Source organism: Dendrobium catenatum, unplaced genomic scaffold (assembly GCF_001605985.2).
Source record: "Dendrobium catenatum unplaced genomic scaffold, ASM160598v2 fragScaff_scaffold_1645, whole genome shotgun sequence".
In the NCBI taxonomy this organism is placed as follows: domain Eukaryota; kingdom Viridiplantae; phylum Streptophyta; class Magnoliopsida; order Asparagales; family Orchidaceae; genus Dendrobium; species Dendrobium catenatum.
In genome coordinates this window covers 167,677-184,265 of record NW_021320107.1, presented here as the reverse complement: position 1 = coordinate 184,265, position 16,589 = coordinate 167,677, and the positions used below count along the sequence as shown (strand labels likewise).

The following is a 16,589-nucleotide window of genomic DNA, read 5'->3' as shown; positions in this document are numbered from 1 at the left end:
TGATCATCTGTAAATTTAAAGCAAATGCTACATTTATAATGACAAACTACAAAATAAAATGAGCAACCATAAAATAAACCAAGCATTTAAACGATAGAGCTTATAAAGCAAAACTTGAACTCAAAAATAAATATATCATTATCAGCATTCAAAGATAATCTCATTTGTCTTGTTCGAAAACTTTGAAAAAAAAAAACACTTCAATATTCTAAACCCATCCAAAGATCTTGACCATAATGTAGATCTTGAGATTATAAGATATCTATTATAAGGATACCAACAATTTTTAATTTTTAATTTAAAAAATTAGTAATTAAAAAAATCAAAAAGTAAATGTAATTATTTCAATATTTATTTAAAAGAGGGTTTCTCAGGACCACATCTGGAATGCTTATGACATCATAAGGGCATTCCAAGCTATGTTGTGCACTCACAAATCGCCAAGATGATATAAATCTAATGCTTTTGTAAATATGATATAAACTCTATATTTTTTATCTTGACTGTATTAAGATACATGACATTAATTTTAAAAAAATGAAATTAAACAGACTAATTTGGCATTGGTGAGAACCTTTGCATAAGGAGAGAAATTATTTTATAATCATAATATGCATGTAGAATACAAAAAGTAGTATTGTTGTGTCCTGGAATATTTTCGGCGATAGAGAAATATAAAATTTAGTGTCTTAGCTTTGTATAAATATCCAACACACAATTAGATAAAAGAGTGGGTGTAGCGTTCATATGATACACTAGAGTTTTTATATAGAAACACTTAAAAAGGTGGAAAAAACCATGGGGTATGGCCTAGTTTGAATAAATCCACTAGTGTTTGCAATCGATTACAAATGAGGCTTGTTGCGGGCTAGAATATACGCGGTGATAGAGTTATAATTTTACGCCTTAGCATTGCACGGATATCCAGCTCACACACAGAGAACACAATATTTTTTACGTTGAAAATTCGGAAAGGGAAAAAACCACGGGGCCTAGCACAATTGAAAATGATTCAACTAAAATTTGAGGAAAGTACAATGGTCTGACTCGTCCTTGAAGATGACCAGATTACAAATATCAACTGAGAGTTTTGTTAAAGTCCAACGTCACACCACTGTCAGGTGGTGGGCCGGCAGCACTTCGGTGTCAAGCGGTCGATCGGTAGTGGCACTTCAGTGTCAGGGGGTACTTCAGCTTTGGATGGCACTTCGGCGTCCCTTGGTGGTCCAACGATGGTGCGGTAGCACTCCGGCGTCCCTTGGTGGTCCGGCGGTAGTGCGGTAGAACTACGGTGGTGGTGCGGCAGTACTTAGGCGGTGGTGCGGCAGCACTCTGGCATCCCTTGGTGGTTCGGCGGTGGTGCGACAGATCTACAACGGTGGTGCGACAGATCTACAACGGTGGTGCGGCAGCACTCCGACGTCCCTTGGTAGTCCGGCAGTGGTGCGGCAGAACTACGGCAATGGTGCGGCAATACTCCGGTGGTGTTCGAGGAGGAGCTAAGCGGCTGTAGCTTTCTTCCTTCTCTTCCTTCTTCTCTCTTGCCTTCTTCCCCCACTATTTTTGGACGTCGAAATATTGAAATTATACAAGTATTTCTTGGACCTTGCAATATTTGATGTCCAAAAATAGGGGGGCAACTGATATGTCACCAAAAAATAGTCTTGATCCAGCACGAATCTCGAGGCAAAATCAAGTTGGAAACTTCCAAAATTAAAAATGGGATCATCTAAACTCCGATTTAAGCAAATTTATATTCGATTTGATCATCTCAAAAGTACAAACCCAACGACACCAAATTCGACACAATCTAAGCTCAAATGGGTCCAAATCAAAGACATGAAGCGCTTTTGGAAGGTTCAAACTACAATTTGGATTATCAAACAGCTTCCAAACGTGGCATGCTTATAGTCGAATTGAGCTGCTCGACGAGACAAATCCAACGAGTCTAAGATCATCAAATTCTGATATCATTAAGCACTCAAATGTCCGATAAATGCTCTATGATCATAGAAATCAATACGGACCATCTGATGGAGCACTCCAAACCTACCAATGATCTTCTCTATATTTACGGGATGTGTCACTCATGAAAACCTATAAATAGACCCTCACTCTCTACATGAAGGGAACTTTTCTTTAGAAATTGGAGAGAGCTCTTAAGCCACTAGAGCTCCACCACAACCGTCTGGCCGTCGACCATCGCCGGACTTTAGCCCGACATTTGTCGGACCACCGCCCGGCTGCTGACCACCGCCGAACTTCAGCTCTACCTTCGTCGGATCACCACCGAACGCCTCTGGACTTCCACCTAGCAGCCGAGTGACGTCGTACGCTCACCCGACTTTTCTCGGATCTTTCCTAGTCGACCGAACTTCTGCCCGGACACTGACGGATTTCCGCCCGATAGTTGCCAGATCTTGGCCTAACTCTCCAAACTAACGTAACTTGACCGCTCCTAAGTCAAGGGACGGGTCAATATTTGTAATTCACTTAAACTTAGTGGAACTTTTTCACCTGGGCGATGCCCCGTGGTTTTTCCCTCTTTGGGCTTTCCACGTAAAAAAGATTGGGTGTTTTGCTTTCTCTCTTGCTGCTTGTGTGCTTGATATCTGTGCATTACTAAGACAAGAAGTTTACTCACTCTACCGCCGCAAATATCTTAGCCCACAACAAGGCTCTTCTTTAGGGGAAAGACCTTGGCTTGATATAACAAATATACATCGTATAGAGTGCATTTACATGGTGAGAATTGGAAGAATCAGTCTTGACATATTCGTTTGGTTGGCATGACCATAATATATAGCTCTTGTATCTGCACAGCCGAGGGGACAAGAAATTATAGACGATCTCTATAAAACTACTAGAAAAGCTCAGGTGGCCAGTGGCCTTTACCGCGGGGGTAATGATAAGGTTGGTCTAACAACAATGGACAATTATTGGATTGTGAAATTTGAACTGTTAACATTTTTTTAAAAATATCAACAGGGAGCTACCTCTTGCTTTCATTGAGAAGACAAAATAGATGCCTGACTGCATTATTTTCTACAGGTTTGTTATGTACTTATGTGATTGTTTTTTAAGCTTCATACTATGTTTAAGGATGCACCATTAATAAATCAAGGAAGTTTAGTACAGAGATTCACCAATACTTATGTTACACGTAAGTGTTTTCTATCTGCTTCTATTGAGTTATTTTTTCGTCTAAACTTATTGCAATATTTTAGTTTTTTTAGCAGATATGCTCGATGCACGTGCTCGATATCATTAGGTAATTGTCATGAAATATCAAAGGAATTCGACTCAGTCGAGATGGTAGTAATCAATGCGTCGTTGGGAGGGGGTAGGTGTAAAAACCATAAGTGATCCCCTGGGTCGACAATTTTGGGTCTTCGATGCATGCCGGCAAGCTTATTCTGATGAGTAATGCCCCAACTAATGTAAGGCTGTTCTTTCTTGTAATTTTTAATTAAAAATGAATATACTGGTTAATTAACTTAAATTTTATTTAATTATTTACCTTTTTAATAATGGAGTTTAAATTGAACTAATAGATGTACAATTTCATGCTTTAAAGAGAATATTTTATCTAAAAATATGAAATATTAAGTATTATTAACTAAATAGTCATAAAAATTTTAAAAATACGAAATGCATATTAAAAAAAAGGTTAATATATAGTATTGAAATATGTAACACATAATTAAATTTAAACAATAAATATTTTAAACAAAATGTTTCCATAATATTTTTTTTAAAATAATTTAGGCTTTGCCATTTAAAGATGCAATCATTCCATCAAGAATATAGTCCCACATCTTTATTAAATTATAATTTTCACAAAATACCTTCATTTACAAGAAATTACTAATGAGATAAGTAATTTATAAAATAATAGTTGTCTTATTTACTAAGTGAGTATGAATAAAAACAGGACATTATTCTACAAAATATAAAGGTGTTTGCATAATTTAAATTCAATTATAAATTCTAAATACATTTGACGAAATAACAAAAATAAAATAAATCTATGTTTTAAAAATGTTCTAAGGAAAAATGATTCAAACAATTTTGCATTCTATGGACGGCAATGATAGGATCTTCAGCATAGGAAGATAGAGATCAACAGAATTATAAGATTTAATATTGACCCAAACTAAGAAAAAAAATAATGGAAATTTAAATTAAATATGTTTAATTTATATTTTCTTTAATAAAGTGACGAAATTTATAAGTTTATCACTGTGACGATTTAACGACATAATTTAATAGTCCAAGTTTATTTTAAGATTTTCAATTAAATTGTAAGTTAAAAAAATATAATGATTTTTTAAAATATATTCAAGATATTGAAAATGCATGCTAACAAAAGATATTTAAAATTATCATTTATAAATAAGAATATAAAGATCCATATAAATAAATTTAATCATACATTTAAAAATGAATTTTAATAAATTTGCAGAGTATGTTATAAAATTAAAAAAATTAGGGAACGCATACCTGATTATAAAATAAAAAATTGTGGATCTAATATTCATTGATATTACAATTTATATTATAAAATACCTGAAAACAAGAGGACTGATCAAGTGCACAACATAATCTTCTCACCCTTTATGATAATTTTCATAGCATATATGGTGCTTAACGTCCTCATTTTGCTTGAATCTAAAATAATATACAAATGAAAGAGAATGATGCAAAAATTATAAAAATAACATATTTTTTACATGGAACACCTTGGGGTATGACCAAGTTAAATTTAATACCATATTTTTTACCTGGAACACCTTGGAATACCATATTTGTTACATGATGTTACACAAATATAATATTAGGAGACGTGTTTCTCCAGTTAATAATTTCAAACTTATATAAATTTATATATGAAAGAATTAAGGATTCTATATGCAAAATAGGAAAATGTTCTAAATTCATTCTCCTTAATTAAGGTAAAATAAATCTAGAGTATGATACGTAGCCTATCCAATGCTAAAAAAATAGGAAAATACGAAAAAATTTCCTAATGATATGGTGGAAGTGTCCAGAAAAGGCAGACTTAAATTGGGAATTGATGAATCTGATGAAGCTATTGTTTTTTTTTTTTTTATATACATGTATCTACTGATCTTGTTTTCTTTTTTATGGGGAAATTTTGGGGCATAGCCCATTTTATTAAAAAAAAATTACAAAAAACAAACCAAATAGAGAAAGTAACAACAAAGCAAAAGAAGAGAAAACTGGAAAAGTAAACTTCATTCTATACCAGGTATAGAATGAAGAGTTTTACTAAAACAGTACAAAAAGCTAAAAGAGCAAGACTAAAGACCAATAGATTTCAGAGAAGAAATGTTAAACCCCTTCTTAAAGACCAAAATCATAGCCAATGAAGATGAGCCAAAAACTATCTCCTCAGGGCAGAAGACAACCAGTCCAACAATGTTATCCACAGAGAGTGCCAGTTGGGAGGCTTCCAACCGTATGATCATACCAGCAGCGGACCAGCATAACTTCTAAAGCTGTAATGTTTCCATCTTAATTACAGTTCTTTTATGAAAAATTTAAGTTTATTCTGACATTTCATTTTTTTTTATTATTATTGAATAAGCAGATCAAAATTCATGATACGCCAATCTTATGAAGCTATTGATTTTTTTCTTATAAATTAATTACAATATTTTATATGCTTGATCAGGATACACAAGTCCTGTGAAGCATTCACCAATCTTGTGAAGCTATTTTTTTTATAAATAAATTGCAGTATTTTATGTACTTGATCAGGATTCAACTTCTTAATATAAATGGAATGAGGCCACATTTTAGATGACGGGACATTAGGCAAGTTAGTACATTTGATTTTAAATTTATTCTTGAACACTATTTTTTGTTATTGCACTTATATATCTTATAGATCAACTACTTTATTGATGTTTGAATCTTGTTCTTAAGTTTGATGATTCTAAAATTTCTTATATGGACATTTTAATTGCCCTTATAGATGGTCAGGAAGAATAATCACAACGATGATAGTTATGTTAACAACTTTGATATATATATATATTGTAATTGAATTTGTCAGGTTTGAAGCACGAGTGTTATGATCACCAAAGATACTTAACTTTCTAATCATTATATTTATTATTTTCTAATCAGTTCACTCACCTGAGTTTTGGAGAGTTTCAATACTTGAACAGCTTCTTCCACCTTTGCAGCAAGTGCATCAGGCGACTCCAACAGCAATAGCAATTCGGAGTTATCCATCTCCAACAATATCCCAGTTATTTTAGCAGACAGATCTGCCTGCATTAGCCGCAACATAATTTCAATTAATGATCAAAAGAGCTAAGAAGTGTTGTAATAGCTTGCAAAATCAAAAGGCTCTATTAACTTTAAAAATATATTTATTGTATTTAACTTTAACAAGTTGGGTTCTGCTCGTATGGCTGCTTCGAATGACAAAGACTTGCAGGGCACAAGTCGGCCTGCTCATTATCAAGCTCTCTATGATGAAAACAATTTTTCTGCGAATGGGGTGCAGATATTAACCAACAATTTATGCTACACCTAAGGTGTTGTATATATTTGTTACTATTGAGTTATTTTTTTGTCTAAATTTATTGTAATATTATATTTTTGTACAGATTTGCTCGATGCACGCGCTCAATATCAGTAGGTTGTTGTCATAAACTATTCTTTCCATACTCTTGATTTTTATGTTGAGATCAGGCCTGTGACCTGACCGTGGATGGAAAACCTTCCTCCTACTCTCACTTGGGCTCGAATCCCCTAATCTGCCTCTAGATTTTTGTGATTGACTTATTTATGAACATTATTAATCTTGTTTTGCAGTTCCTCCAGCATACTATGCACACCTTGCAGCTTTCCGTGCTCGGTGTTACATGGAAGGAAAGAGTGAATCTGGATCAACTCAACATAGGGGAGTAACACGACAGTGAACTGCGGCTATTTCAACGCTTCCAGCAATCAAAGAAAACGTCAAGGATGTGATGTTTTGTTGTTAAAAGATAAGCCATGGATGATTTAAAGAACTATTACCTTTTAGGTTTTTTGTTGTGCTAACAGGGATATAGTTTGCGCTAGCATACGTAGAAATACTTGGATGTCGCAGATATCATGTCTTTCATTGTTTTTGTAGCACATTATTTTGAGTTTGCGATACATAAAATTTGGTTTGAATCTTTCTGTTCTTATTCTGGTTTTGGTTGGAAAGTCTGAATTTTTTTTTTTTTTTTTTTTTTTTGGGACAGTGCAATTTTTTGGGCCTGTTGTGTCCTAGAACTGGAGTCCGCACAGAACAATTTCTCCTAGAACTGCCTTTCTTTATCTACTGTCTTATTTTTGGGATTGGTTTTGTTCCTGGTGGCAACTTCATTGAGTTGATTTTGTTTCAGCTCCAGAATTTATTTTGGCTTATGGGGAATTAGATAACGATGAGTGGGTTACATTCGAATTTTGTCTCTTGGACAGTTGCCCCAACAACAAACTCTGATTTTCGATAGTGTTTCTAGCAACTAAGGGGGCTATCCTGATCGAGTTTTACGCTTCGTTTGGGATTATTTTATAAATCTTTTAGCTAGGTTACAAGAATTATATATATTTTTTTCCTTTTTTTTTTATTTGTTACTCTCCTACTGGATTTTAGTTACACATGTAACTTTTTTATAAATTAATGAAAATTTTGTGATGAAAAAAAAAAAGAAAAAAAAGTGAAGGGTTGAAAGTCACATTCCAGATTCCTTATTTTACAAAAAATCAAGCGAATTTCTCTTGTAAATGATGTACGCTTTATACTGATTCTTTGGTATATTAGTATCTTCTGGATTAAGAAGATTAGTTGAGTTTTTTTTTTTTTAATGTGATTTTAGTTTTATGCACCAAATATTATTTTTTAATATAATTAATTTATTATATGTTTTAATTAAAATGTAGGAGTTTGGCTTGTTAAAAAAGGAATGCAAAGGAACATTTTGATATTATTTGAATGAATGTGAAATAAATATAAGTGAATGCTTTTTTTATATATAATTCGATTTGAAATAAAATAAATGTGAAGTTTAAAGGTGAAGATAACAGTGAGTTATATTAGTTGTGGTTGTCGGTGGTGGAGGTAGTGGTGGTGGTCTGTGGTGTTGGTCGTCAATGAAGATGGTGGCAATGGCTTAGGGGATTAGTGGCAATGGCGATTGGGGTCAGCTTTAAGCAAGGTTGTTTGTGGTGAAAATAATTTTTATTTGAATTGAGAATTAAAGATTAATTCTTTGGGCTTCGAAATTACTAAAGTTGAATTAAAAATATTATAAAATTAATAGTACTGTTTGTAGAAGTCTCGAATCCTATACAGAACAAGAGAAACCTACAGGAACTAGCAAGAGACGATAAGAACAGTTTGTATGAACATTCATTTCATTGATTTCACTTGTACAGTGATGAGTTTATATCAAGATTAACATATCATGGAAAGTACTGAACTACCTTTGGGTAGCTACATCGCAGAGCCAGTCAGGGAAGTGGAGAACCACGGTTGCAGATAGTAGGAAGCACAGCAAAGTCATTATGTAGTTGTTTGGACACAATTAGTATGAGTATCATTATCAGCTCCCCGCAAATGGATGGGAGGTTCGACCATCAATTTGTCCCTGAGTAGAATGAGACGTTGAGATGACAGAGATTTAGTAAATATATCAACTAGTTGGTCCGGTGAAGCAACATGTTGAACAGTGATATGTTGAGCTTGAATGCAATCCCGAATAAAGTGATGGTCTATCTCTATGTGCTTAATTCTGGCATGAAATATAGGATTTGAGGCAAGTGACATAGCTGAGATATTGTCACAATAGAGGAGAGTTGATTTTTGGGAAATAGAGAAATCTTCACATAAACGACAAGCCCAAATCAAATCAGCAGTAGCCGCGGCAAGTGCTCTATACTCAGCTTCAGTGGATGAACGAGCTACGGTGGTTTGCTTTTTAACCGACTAGGAAATAGGAGCATTGCCGAGAATAATGCAAAAACCAGATGTTGATTTCCTGTCTTGAGTATCACCAGCCCAATCGGCATCGGCATATGCATAAAGTGTTAGATCATCACCGGAAAGAAATAGACCATGATTTACGGTTCCTTTAAGATAGCGTAGAACTCTTTTCAACAGTTGAAAATGAAGAAGCAAGGGCTGATGCATAAATTGGCAAAGTTTGTTGACAGCAAAAGCTATGTCCAGCCCGGTATTGGTAAGATATTGAAGTGATCCTGTAATTTGCTGAAAGAGATATGCAGCATGGTGGTGGAAGACGTTGAAGCCGTGGCGGCGGCGGCGACGACGACAAAGACAACGAAGCCCATTATGGAAGGGATATGCAGCATCAGCCATCGCACGGGGAGCGTGGCGGTAGAGGATGAGGCAGGGGAGGCGGTGCGTCTCCTCCTCATCAGGAGAGAACGATGGCTATTGATTTCCAATAATCTTCGTCAACTACTCTAAGTAGGGAGTGGATCCTCCAGCCTTCAGGCACCTACGCCGGGAACCCCATATAGACCTCCAATGGAGGCTCCCTCAGTGCAAGCATATGCGGCTACCGGCACTTCACTCCTGCCGGCGTCGAGCAAGGCTATGGTTCATACGCCTCGTCCGGGGTTTGGAATAGCCGGGATGAAATGTAAGGTTCGCGCTAATCATTTCCTAGTCCGCGCCGCGGATAAGAATATATCTCAAGCTCTTTCCTATTCTTGTTTTATCAGTGTAATGCAAGGTAGTGAAAGTAGTTATTGCGCGGGCTTTGTTGTCGATATTTCTCTCGTTTTCTATCAGCGACACTCGTTTTTTTTTATTATGTGTGATTTCATTCTTTCGATATTTTAAGTAACTTATCATACGACTTCATGATTTTATTATTTTATATTTGTTTGAGTTGCTTATTTCGATATGTAGCGATATTTATTTGTTTCTTCGTTGGTTTTAGTCTCTGATGATACATAGAATTGTTAATTGAATGGAGGGGAATACTTACTGATTTTATCATTCATAACTAATGTTTTGACGACTTTCTCGCTAGTCTACCGTTATGAGTAATCTTACTTTACTACTCTTTTAATTTTTAATCCTTTTAATACGATTATTTTTAATATTTGTAATTTAATTTATTAAATAATTATTATATATAAAAAATACCTCCCCCAATCTCTCCTTTTCTCAATTATTCTTCCAGATTGGAGGCCCTCTTTCTCCGTCGTTTTATCTCTCTCTCTTTCATTATCTTTCTGCATGCCATTTGATTTTTTTTTGTTTAAACTCAATACGCCAACTGATTTGGCTTATTCTGAATGCGCCAAATCATTCAGCGTATTCAGAATATGTCAAATCATTTGGCTACTTTGCTCCTTTTAAAATTTTTTTAATATGTTTCTTAAACTAAATTTAATAAATAATATGCTTCCTTCTAAAATTTGGTCTTTCCCAATTAAAAATCCTGTTTTATTTGACATGTGAGATCTTTTGTTTATTTTTAGTCTTTTCTTTTATAGATTTTTTTTTCTTATATATGGGCCCTGTCTCAAATTTTTCAAAGAAAAAAAATACCAATCCATTTAAAAGACAAAATATGGCAGGTCATCCGACATCAGCTAGGAAAGCTGTTCGACATGTGCCACCTGGAGGCTTCTTTAACCACCAATCTATTTAAATATAAAAGACCAAAAAAGGCAGATCATCAGTACTAGGAAATTATCAGTCTTTAGAAGCTGTTTGGCCTGTGACACCTCGAGCTTCTTTAACACGGTCTCATGTGATTTAGATCCACAAATCGCCTAGACGTTCTGCCCGAAGAGTGGTTTGATGTCTAGTCGCGGCGGTGGAAGACGTGGAAGCCGCGGCAGCGGAAGCCCATTACGGAAGGGATATGCAGCATCTACCATCGCACAGGGAGTTAGAAGAACAGCTTCATATCAGTGGATCCTCCGGCCATCAGGCGCCTACGCCGGGAACCACATCCGGACCTCCAGTGGCGGCTCCTTCAGTGCAAGCATCTGTGGCTACTAGAACTTCACTCCCGTCGGCGTGAGCAAGGCTCTGGTTCATGCGCCTCGTCTGGGGTTTGGAACAGTCGGGTTGAAATGTAAGGTTCATGCTAATCATTTCCTAGGATAAGAATATATCTCAATACAAGTCGAGGCTGCTCTTTCCTATACTTGTTTTATCAGTGTAATGCATGATAGTGAAAGTAGTTATTGCGCGTGCTTTGTTGTCTATATTTCTCTCGTTTCCTATCAGCGACACTTGTTTTTTTTTTCTTTTTCATTGTGTGTGATTTCATTCTTTCGATATTTTATTTAACTTCTCAAACGACTCCATGATTTGATTATTTTATATCTGTTTGAGTTGCTTATTTCGATATGTATCGATATTTATTTGTTTTTCCGTTTGTTTTAGTCTCTGTTGATACATAGAATTGTCGATTGAATGGAGGAGAATACTTACTGATTTTATTATTCGTAACTAATGTTTTGACGACTTTCTCGCTATTCTACTGTTATGATTAATCTTACTTTACTACTCTTTTAAATTTTAATCCTTTTAATATGCTCTGGATTGATAATCACTTGGAGCAGATATAATCTTACTTTACTACTCTTTTAATTTTTAATCCTTTTAATACGCTTTGGATTGATAATAACTCGGAGCATTAGGGGCTTTTTGGATGCAGGATTTAGCCTAAATCCTGTCAAACAGCAGAAATCTACGTGTGTTTGGATGCCTTTGTTATCGATGGTTTCCTACTCAATTGTCTCACAAACTTGCTCCTCGCTCCACCCCTTGCATTTTCCTTGGATATGCTTCCCAAGCCAAAGGTTACAAATGTCTTGACATTAGCTCCAACAAAGTCTACATCTCAAGACATGTTCAATTTCATGAAAATAATTTTCCTTTAAGGCAAAATACCACACCTGTCTCTACTTCCCCCATAAATAATCATACAAATGTTCCACCGCCTACTCTTGTGCCTGTTTCCTCTATAACACCTTCAACTAATCAAACTATCTTCATAAATTCTCAAACCTCATATCTACATGATCAATCACCTGTGTATTCACTCTACTGATCTTATGCCGAGTAATTCCAATATTCATTCCTCCTCAAATACTACTTTGTCTAGCATTCCTACACATACTATCCAACCTAGGTGTTGACCTTATTATTTGAGGTCAAATTCCCTAAATCAAATCTCTCGCATCTAGGTCTTCATAGTCTAGTGTAGACGCCATGCTTATAAGATTTCCCTTAGGTGGATACCAACTGACGTAGCATTGGCTCGACCCAAATCAAACCAAAACCATTTGAAGTTCATATATATTAAATTCATGAAATTCCACACTAATCAAACCTAATTTTATTAAATAGCCATCAATCAAAACTCTTCGATATAAATCTACACAATATCAAGTTTAATCGACTCGATTCGAGTTTGAATTAATGTAGATGACTCTAATCAGCCATTAGATCACTCTTAAATCAAGCTTTAATCCAAACATTTGATTTTGAATGATGAATAAGGACAGAGTAGTAATTTTGAAGGCATTTGGGTTGTTAGTGGGTTTGGTTCGGGCAGCTCAAGATCCAAACCGCCTACTTCTCTTTCATTTTGCCAAAACTGCTCTGGCCCCGGCTCCGTCTCCCATTCATTTTGCGGAAACTGCTCCGGCCCCGTCTCCATCTCCCATTCATTTTTCGCAAGAACCCCAGCCCGCTCGCTCTCTCCCAGTTCGCACAGCCCGCCCCTCTCAGTTTCCTCAAGCTCGCGAAACCCCCCCGTCCCTCTCTCTCTCGGCTCGTGAGAAGACCCAGGCGGAAGAAACCCCTCCCAGCCCTTCGCCTGTTACCAGTTCGCAAGAAGCTCCCAGCAGGTCTCCCTGCTCTCTTGCGACAAAACCCAGGCTCTGATCCCTCTCTCGGTTCGTCGTCCCTCTATCCCGTCGCAAGCTCTAGCCGAGCAGCCGAAGCCTTTGCTTCCTCTGCCCTAGCGGACGCATACAACCTTCCTAATCTTGGGTAATTTCTTCTACATCCTCTCCATCTTCTTCTTCTCTCACTCTTGTTTGATTTAAGTCAAGTGTTAAAGAGTTGAATTTTGATTTTCTAAAAAAAAAATCTGAAGCAAAATTTATTTTCTCTCTCTTGGTAATTAGAAGAGTGATGAAAATCCATGGGAATGTATATAAAATACGTACCCTGCCATCTTACAGTACGGTTTGTTAATCACCGTGCGATTGCTGCTATAGCATCAGGACGGTTGGTTGCTAACCAACTGCTCTATACATACTTTGGTATCACCTATGTAGATCATACGTGAAGATGAATAGTAAAGTTACAGACTTCTGATTCTTAACATCTTCATTCTTTATTCTTTGTTCTATGTTCTTAGTCATTGTAGGAACAGCAGCTCGATCATCATTACACACCTAACAATTTTTCTTCAACGCTTAATCCTCAACTCACCTAAGCCACATCTTATTCTACATGTACATTATGATTCTTAAATAATGTCTCTCCCTAAGCACGGGCTCTCATCAAAGCTAAGTTAGTAGTTTGTTTAATCTTTTTTTTTTAATTAATGTCATATAAATTTATACAGTCGGAACAAAACATACAGAGTTTCTATCAGATTTACAAAAGTCTTATATTTATATCATTTACTACAATTTGTGAGTGCACGGCAAACGAATGAACTTATGATATCATAGCCGCTCAAGAAGTGGTCCTGAAAGAGTCTCTTTCAAATATATATTAAAATAATTCAATCAATCTATTGATTTTTTTTATTCCTATAATTTTTTAATTAAAAATTTATGGTATGCTTGTAACAGTCATCTTACGCTTTCAATATCATTTTTTTCACCTGAGTTTCGATCCTATGATCTTCCGAGGGATTTAGAATATTGGATGGGTTTTTGCTGAAGTCTTCGACCAACATAAATGAGATTGTCTTTGAATGTTGATAATGATTATTTTTTTGTCAAAAAATGCTTGTTTTATTTTATAATTGTTCATTTTATTTGGTAATTTGTTATTATAAATAATGTATATTTTGCTTTAAATTTACATATGTTCAAACAACATCACTCTACATGCTTAAAAATTTTTTAACCTTTGTTAAGGAATATTTTCATAAAAATGTCATCAATGAGAACATAATGAGACAATAACATTATTAAGTATTGATTTTGATTTTTATTTGAAATGTTTTATTTTTTTAGTTTGAGTTATTTGCTCTTATTTATTATTTTTAATATATATATATTTTCTAATATCATAACATATGACAAGTATCATTGCATTTATTTTAAGTATTTATTTTAAGCATTTGGATGACACTTATTAAATTTTCAAATAGAATGGATATTGAAAGGAGATCGTGTTGAAAGAACTCATGCCAAATATGAGCAGAAGCTATAAAATTACTGGGATTACAACAGAGTCTACTGATAAGTTGATGTATTTTATTTTCTCGTATTTATTACAACAGGGATTACAGTTTCATCATGTTGAGTAAATCTGTCCATGAAAATAAATGTCTAAATATAGTCATATATGATTGAAAAATCAAACATTTTTGTAGGATCTGAAAAGCAATGACAAAAATAAAAATCAAACAAGAAAATAACATATGTCAACTGATAAGCAGACTCTGTTGTAATTCCTGTGATTTTATACCGTATGCACAAATTTTGCATACGAATTGTTTCAATATAGACTCCTTTAAATACTCATTATATATGAAAATTCTATAGGTGCTATTCAAATGATCTAAAGTAAATAGTTAAGATAAAACCAATTATTTTGTGTAGCATTAATACTGGTTATATATGTTATGTTATTAGAAAAAAAGTGTTGTTTAAAAATAATAAATGAGAGCAAATGACTCAAACTGGAAAATAGAACAGATCAAATTAAAACCAAAACCAATATTTGATGATGGTGTTGTCCATTATGTCTGCATTGATAAAATTAATATGAAAATATTCTTTAATGAAGACTAGAAGATTTATAGGCCTATAGAGTTGTGTTATTTGAATATTTGCAAATTTAAAGCAAATGCCACATTTATAATAACAAATTACAAAGTAAAATGAATAATCATAAAATAAACCAAGCATTTAAACAATAGAGCTTATAAAGCAAAATTTGAAAAAAAAAATTATTACCAACATTCCAAGATAATCCCATTTTTGTTGGTTAAAGTCTTTGAAAAAAAAAACCCACTTTAATACTCTAAATCCCTCGGAAAATCACCAGAACCTAACTCAGATGCAAAAAAATAATCTTGAGATAGCATGATATTTGTTATAAGGATACTAAAATTTGTAATTTTTAATCAAAAAAATACATGAATGAAAAAAAATAAGTAAATGAAAAATTTTCAGTATCCATTTGAAAGAGAGTCTCAGAGGATCACATCTACAGCAGTTATGACATCACAAGAGTATTTCAAGCTGTGTTGTACACTCACAAATTATCGTAGATGATATAATCTAAGGCTTTTTTAAAATATGATAGAAACTCTATATTTTTTATTCTGACTGTATAAAGTTACATGACATTAATTAAAAAAAAGAAATTAAACAAGCTACTAACTTGGCACTGGTGAGAGCCTCTACATAGGGAGAGAAATTATTTTAGAATCATAGTATGTATGTGGAATAAAAAAATAGTATTGTTGTATCCTGGAATATTTGCAGTCGATTACAAATGAGGCTCTTCTTTAGGGAAAAGGCCTTCGCTTGATATAACAAATATATATCATATAAAGTGCATTGCATGGTGGGAATTGAAAGAATCAGTCTTAGACATGTTAGTTTGGTTGCAGGACCATAGCATATAGCTTTTGTATCTGCACAGCCAAGGGGCCAAGAAATTATAGATGATCTCTATAAAACTACTAGAAATGCCCAGGTGGCCTCTGCCGGGGGGGAGGGGATAATAAGGTTGGTCTAACATCAATGGACAGTTATTGGATCGTGAAATTTGAACTGTTAACATTTTTTTTTAAAGTATCAACAGAGAGCTACCTCTTGCTTTCATTGAGAAGACAAAACAGATGCCTGACTGCATTATTTTATACAGGTTTGTTATGTGATAATTTTTTAAGCTTCATACTATGTTTAAGGATGCACCATTAATAAATCAAGTTGCGATTATTAAATGCAGGGATGGTGTTAGCGAAGGCCAACTCAATGATGTTGTTTTGACAGAAATTGATGCTATTTGCAAGGTTATTTTCTCATTATGTAGTTCTCTGTGACGAAAATAAGTTTAGTGCACAGATTCACCAATACTTATGTTACACGTAGGTGTTTTCTATCTGCTATTGAGTTATTTTTTCGTCTAAACTTATTGCAATATTTTAGTTTTTTGAATAAATATGCTCGATGCACGCGCTCGGTATCATTAGGTAATTGTCGAAAGTTTAACTATATATATATATATAATTTTTTATTTATAATAATTTCATAGTTTTAAATAAATTCTTATTTTACTTGTGATGAGAAAGCCGAAATAATATTCGTACATACTCGAT

General features: G+C 34.4%; 1 protein-coding gene and 2 long non-coding RNA genes across 5 annotated transcripts in view; 2 read left to right on the top strand and 1 right to left on the bottom strand.

The window, feature by feature from the left end:
* The first annotated feature begins 906 nt into the window (after nucleotides 1-906).
* On the top strand, nucleotides 907-7,214 carry LOC110098816. Of its 3 annotated transcripts, none has more exons than XR_003703205.1 (5): nucleotides 907-2,913; nucleotides 2,989-3,440; nucleotides 5,785-6,572; nucleotides 6,645-6,676; nucleotides 6,853-7,214. It is a non-coding gene; the product is annotated as an uncharacterized LOC110098816 (long non-coding RNA). The 3 variants fall into 3 exon arrangements; XR_003703204.1 differs by having other exon boundaries at nucleotides 907-3,163; nucleotides 3,240-3,440; XR_002303389.2 differs by having other exon boundaries at nucleotides 907-3,440.
* LOC110098814 (polyadenylate-binding protein 4-like) overlaps nucleotides 6,034-16,589 on the bottom strand; it is a gene marked incomplete in the record, with an annotated part of 43,789 nt that continues 33,233 nt past the window's right edge. Inside the window, 1 exon segment of the mRNA XM_028701194.1 lies at nucleotides 6,034-6,273. Within this exon segment, the coding sequence (XP_028557027.1) occupies nucleotides 6,142-6,273 (132 nt within the window).
* On the top strand, nucleotides 11,644-16,459 carry LOC110098815. Its single transcript, XR_002303388.2, has 3 exons — nucleotides 11,644-13,063; nucleotides 15,879-16,135; nucleotides 16,220-16,459. It is a non-coding gene; the product is annotated as an uncharacterized LOC110098815 (long non-coding RNA).